The sequence below is a fragment of the Phaseolus vulgaris genome, chromosome 5 (genome assembly GCF_000499845.2).
Source record: "Phaseolus vulgaris cultivar G19833 chromosome 5, P. vulgaris v2.0, whole genome shotgun sequence".
NCBI classification, from domain to species: domain Eukaryota; kingdom Viridiplantae; phylum Streptophyta; class Magnoliopsida; order Fabales; family Fabaceae; genus Phaseolus; species Phaseolus vulgaris.
In genome coordinates this window covers 11,698,604-11,702,444 of record NC_023755.2, presented here as the reverse complement: position 1 = coordinate 11,702,444, position 3,841 = coordinate 11,698,604, and the positions used below count along the sequence as shown (strand labels likewise).

At 41.4% G+C, this 3,841-nt stretch overlaps 1 protein-coding gene across 1 annotated transcript; it reads right to left on the bottom strand.

Moving 5' to 3' along the window:
* Positions 1-433: 433 nt before the first annotated feature.
* On the bottom strand, positions 434-2,714 carry LOC137835148 (transcription factor TCP4-like). Its single transcript, XM_068643513.1, has one exon. The coding sequence runs from the start codon at positions 1,936-1,938 to the stop codon at positions 823-825; it is 1,116 nt and encodes a 371-aa protein (XP_068499614.1). The 5' UTR covers positions 1,939-2,714; the 3' UTR covers positions 434-822.
* Positions 2,715-3,841: the final 1,127 nt, after the last annotated feature.

Below are 3,841 nucleotides of genomic sequence, written 5' to 3'. Positions count from 1 at the left end.
CTTATCAGCCAAATGCTCCCAAAATTCAAGCACGAAAGAGATAGATCATTGATATAATAAAACAGTAGAATGAATCGTCTTTTAATTCTTTTGGCAGTATGAGGAAGCTACAGAAGGATGGACGGTCGCACAAGAAAGCAGTAAAAAGGTAACAACACTCATTTCTATCACAGCAAAGAGAACCAACCTCTTTCATCCATTTGACAACCCATTGGCGAATCGGGCATTTTGCAAACGATTAGAAAATGCCCGTCTCTTTCCTTCTATCGAAACAAGACAGTAACAACCGACTCGAACCTCTAGCGCACACACTAGTAATTATCCATACGTTGGCTTATTTGGAATTTGCCCTGTTTTGCAATGGAGATAAAGCCTCGTCCTGAAACTGGCTCTGCACTAAGTTGGAAATACAAGAAAAATGGAGCGAACTAGGTAGTGAATAAGTAATAGTAGTAATAGCTACGTGCACGTTTTCAAACCAAAACTAAGAAACTAGATATCCAAGTACAGACACAGCCACTACAAATTGTAACAAACATCAAACCTTCAATCTAACACACAACAATACCCAACTTAAAAGTCTCCCTAATGAAACATGAGATACAGAATAATGATGATGATGATAAATAAATTAACATAACAATCTGGAGAATTCAAAAACCTGGAAATTCAACCCCAGATTTTCTTCATTCCACAAGCGTACTCCACTGAACCGAACCATTCATTCCGAATCCGAATCCTTCGCCTCCTCGCTGCAGAACCAGACCATAAAGGTAGGTTTTTGGAGTCAGCAACTGAAGGAACGATGTCGATGTCGGCGGTTCAGCGGCGAGAATCGGAGGAAGCAGAGGACGGCTTATCGGACACGCCGTCGTGCTCCTCCTCACCCTGAATTCGTGCCGGCACGCGGAATCCCGAGAAGCCCCCGGGCGCAAATGCCGAAGAAGGAGATGATTGATACACCAACGCCGCAGCGGCCGCCGCAGGCGACAGATAGTGATGCCGATGATAATGATCGGCGGCGGCCACGAACGACGGCGCGTCAATCCACGCACGAACGGACGGGGTGTTACTGGACTGAAGGGGTCCCCTCTGAGAAAAATACTGGCCTTGACCATTACCATTACCATAGCCAAAAACCACCGCCGGCGACGCCACCGTCGCCGGCCCCGGCAAAGGCGAGGGAGCGTTAAGCACAAACCCTCCTCCACCTCCACCACCATGAGTATCATTATTAGCATTACCACTGTTGTTCCACGCTACCATGTTATCAAACCCGGCTCCAGCGAAAAGCACGGGCTCGTTTTGGTTATGGTGGAGCATAATCGGGTCCTGCAAGGACTGAAGCGAGAGACGCAAATCCTGGCTGCTCGTCCTCGAAAGCAAATCCGGTGGGTAGCTCTGGAACTGAATCAACGACGACGTCGTAATGGGGAAGAACGATCTTATCGTGTCGTTATCCAACGGAAGATAACTCGAGCCTCCTCCTCCTCCTCCTCCTCCTGCTCCTCCTCCACCACCACCATCGTTCTCAAGGTTCTCGTTGAACTGGTTGAGAATTTCAGCATCAGGGTTTGTGTTGGCGTTTGCGGTTGAGTTTGGGTTATTAGGGTTTGTTTTGTCTGATTCGTCGTCGTTTAGGTAGTTTGTTGTTGGGAGGGTTGGTTTCCAGGGAGGGAGATGCGCGAGTTGATCGATGGCGGCCTTGGCCTTGTTGATGAGCCAGTCCACAGCCTTACTGGGCCGGTCGTAGCCCAACCGATCCTGCACGTCGTAGAATTGAATTGCGGTGTGGGCCGACAGCCTCACCCGCCGGTCACGCGGTCCTTTGGCGGTGCACACTTTGCTGTGACGGTCCTTCCGCCCCGTGGACCTCACAATGTGTCCCCCTTCAACTTCCACTATCTCCCCTCCTCCTCCTCCTCCTCCCCTCACCATCCCCTGTCTCCACGACGTCGTTCCTGCATGCTCCACCGAACCCGCGAAAGCCCGTTTCCGTTGCTGCTGCGCTTGCAAGTAACCCCGTTGTTGGTGCTCTTCCGTTGTTGTGGTTGTTTGAGGAAGATGGAGATTGGTTTGAGGATCCAGAGTCAGGCAGTTTTGTTGGTTTGGGGTTTGCAGGTTTTAACAGAGGATAGAGGTTTGGGTTAGTGAAAGGTGGAGAGTGGAGGCGTGCCATTCAATATTTTGAGTTCCATGCCAGAGTAGATAAGAGAGTGGGGGCTGGGAGAGAAAAGAAAGAGTGTTGTTGTGGGGTGGCCCTACTACTGGGACGATGGATGAGAGCAGAAGAGTTTTGTGTTATGGTGAGATTTCAGAATGAATGTTAAAGATGTAATCACTACTGTTCTTGTACTACATTACACATACCATGACACCACCACCCACCAACCCATCCAAAACCCATTCAATCACCCTCTCCTCTTCCTCCCTCTTTCTTCCACTTTTCACCCCCCCTTCTCTTTTTTATTTCTTTTTATATATATATATATATATATATATATATATATATATATATATATATATATATTCACCATTTTTACTTCCTAGTCACAACTTCAAACCGTTGGTTACATTAACCCACTTCTCCATGCCCCCCCTTTCCACCTCTAATCCTCTACATCATCCTTTCCAAAGGGACACCCTCTCTCTCTCTCTCTCTCTCTCATCTGAAGGGCTCAATTTACTTCTTCTCCCAACCCACCCTTTTTTTCTCTTTCTGGGTTCAGGGTTACTGTTGTACATGGCATCTCAAGGGGCTTACTTTTTCTTTCTTTTTGGAACAACATTGTTTGTCTGCGTTTTTCCATGCTTGTCCTTTTCCCCCAACAAAACAACCAAATTACTTCCCCGCCCTAACTAACCAACATCTTTTTTCTTCTTTTTAAATTATTGCTTCTTACGCCTTTCCAGATTAATCTCTGCATCCTTTTTACATCATAATTTCCCTATTTTACTTCTTCTTTTTATAAGTCCAATACTTTCATTATATACACTTTTTTTTAATTTATTTTGAATATCTCTCAAAATTAGAATTGTTACAAAAAATACTACACACTCTTGTTATATAACATTATTCTCAGATAATATATGATGACGTCATCGCGGTCTTATCTTTTTACTACCATGATATTTTATTTTAAAAAATTTAGGTTAGAGATTAAAAATGTGTTTACTTACTTTATTAAAATATTAATATACTTTTATTATACTTATATTTAATATTTTCTTATGAGCATTAATTATTAATAAGACTATTCAGTTCAAGGAATAAATTATACTTAAAAATTGGTAATCTAACTACAATCCAACATTTTTAAGCCTAATATATGATATTTTAATAGGTTAAGGTTAGAATTGCTTATGAACTAAAATCTACTTATTTTCTGAGTATTATGATGTGAGAGTTACGTTGGTTAATAAAACTAGTTTGTTGAAACAATAAAAAAATTTAATTATAAAGTTTATCAAAATGTATTTGTTAGATGTATTAATAAGTATGATTTTTTATTATAAAAAAAATATGAAAGTGTATAGAAGGTAAATAAAGTGTTAAATTTTGCTTTTATAACTAAGTAGTAGGAACATTTCAACCACTAATGATGTTTATAATATGTATTTAAGTGGAAAAAGCAAATTAAGGAATATGTGTAATGATTTAATATAATTTCATATATTTTATGAACATTTTTTGGGTTTTTTTAACATTTACTTGCTTTAACTACTGATGCTATAGATGTGGGAGCATCAGTTGCATCATGTGGGGTTTTGAGACTGACAGAAATTATTAGAATGTTATGAGTGGACATTGCTGTTATATAAGGCGTCTTCTCTTATTTTT

What these genes read in the sequence shown, in the direction of transcription:
- LOC137835148 (XM_068643513.1), bottom strand. Translation starts at nt 1,938, where the DNA reads ATGGTGAGGGGAGGAGGAGGAGGAGGAGGGGAGATAGTGGAAGTTGAA.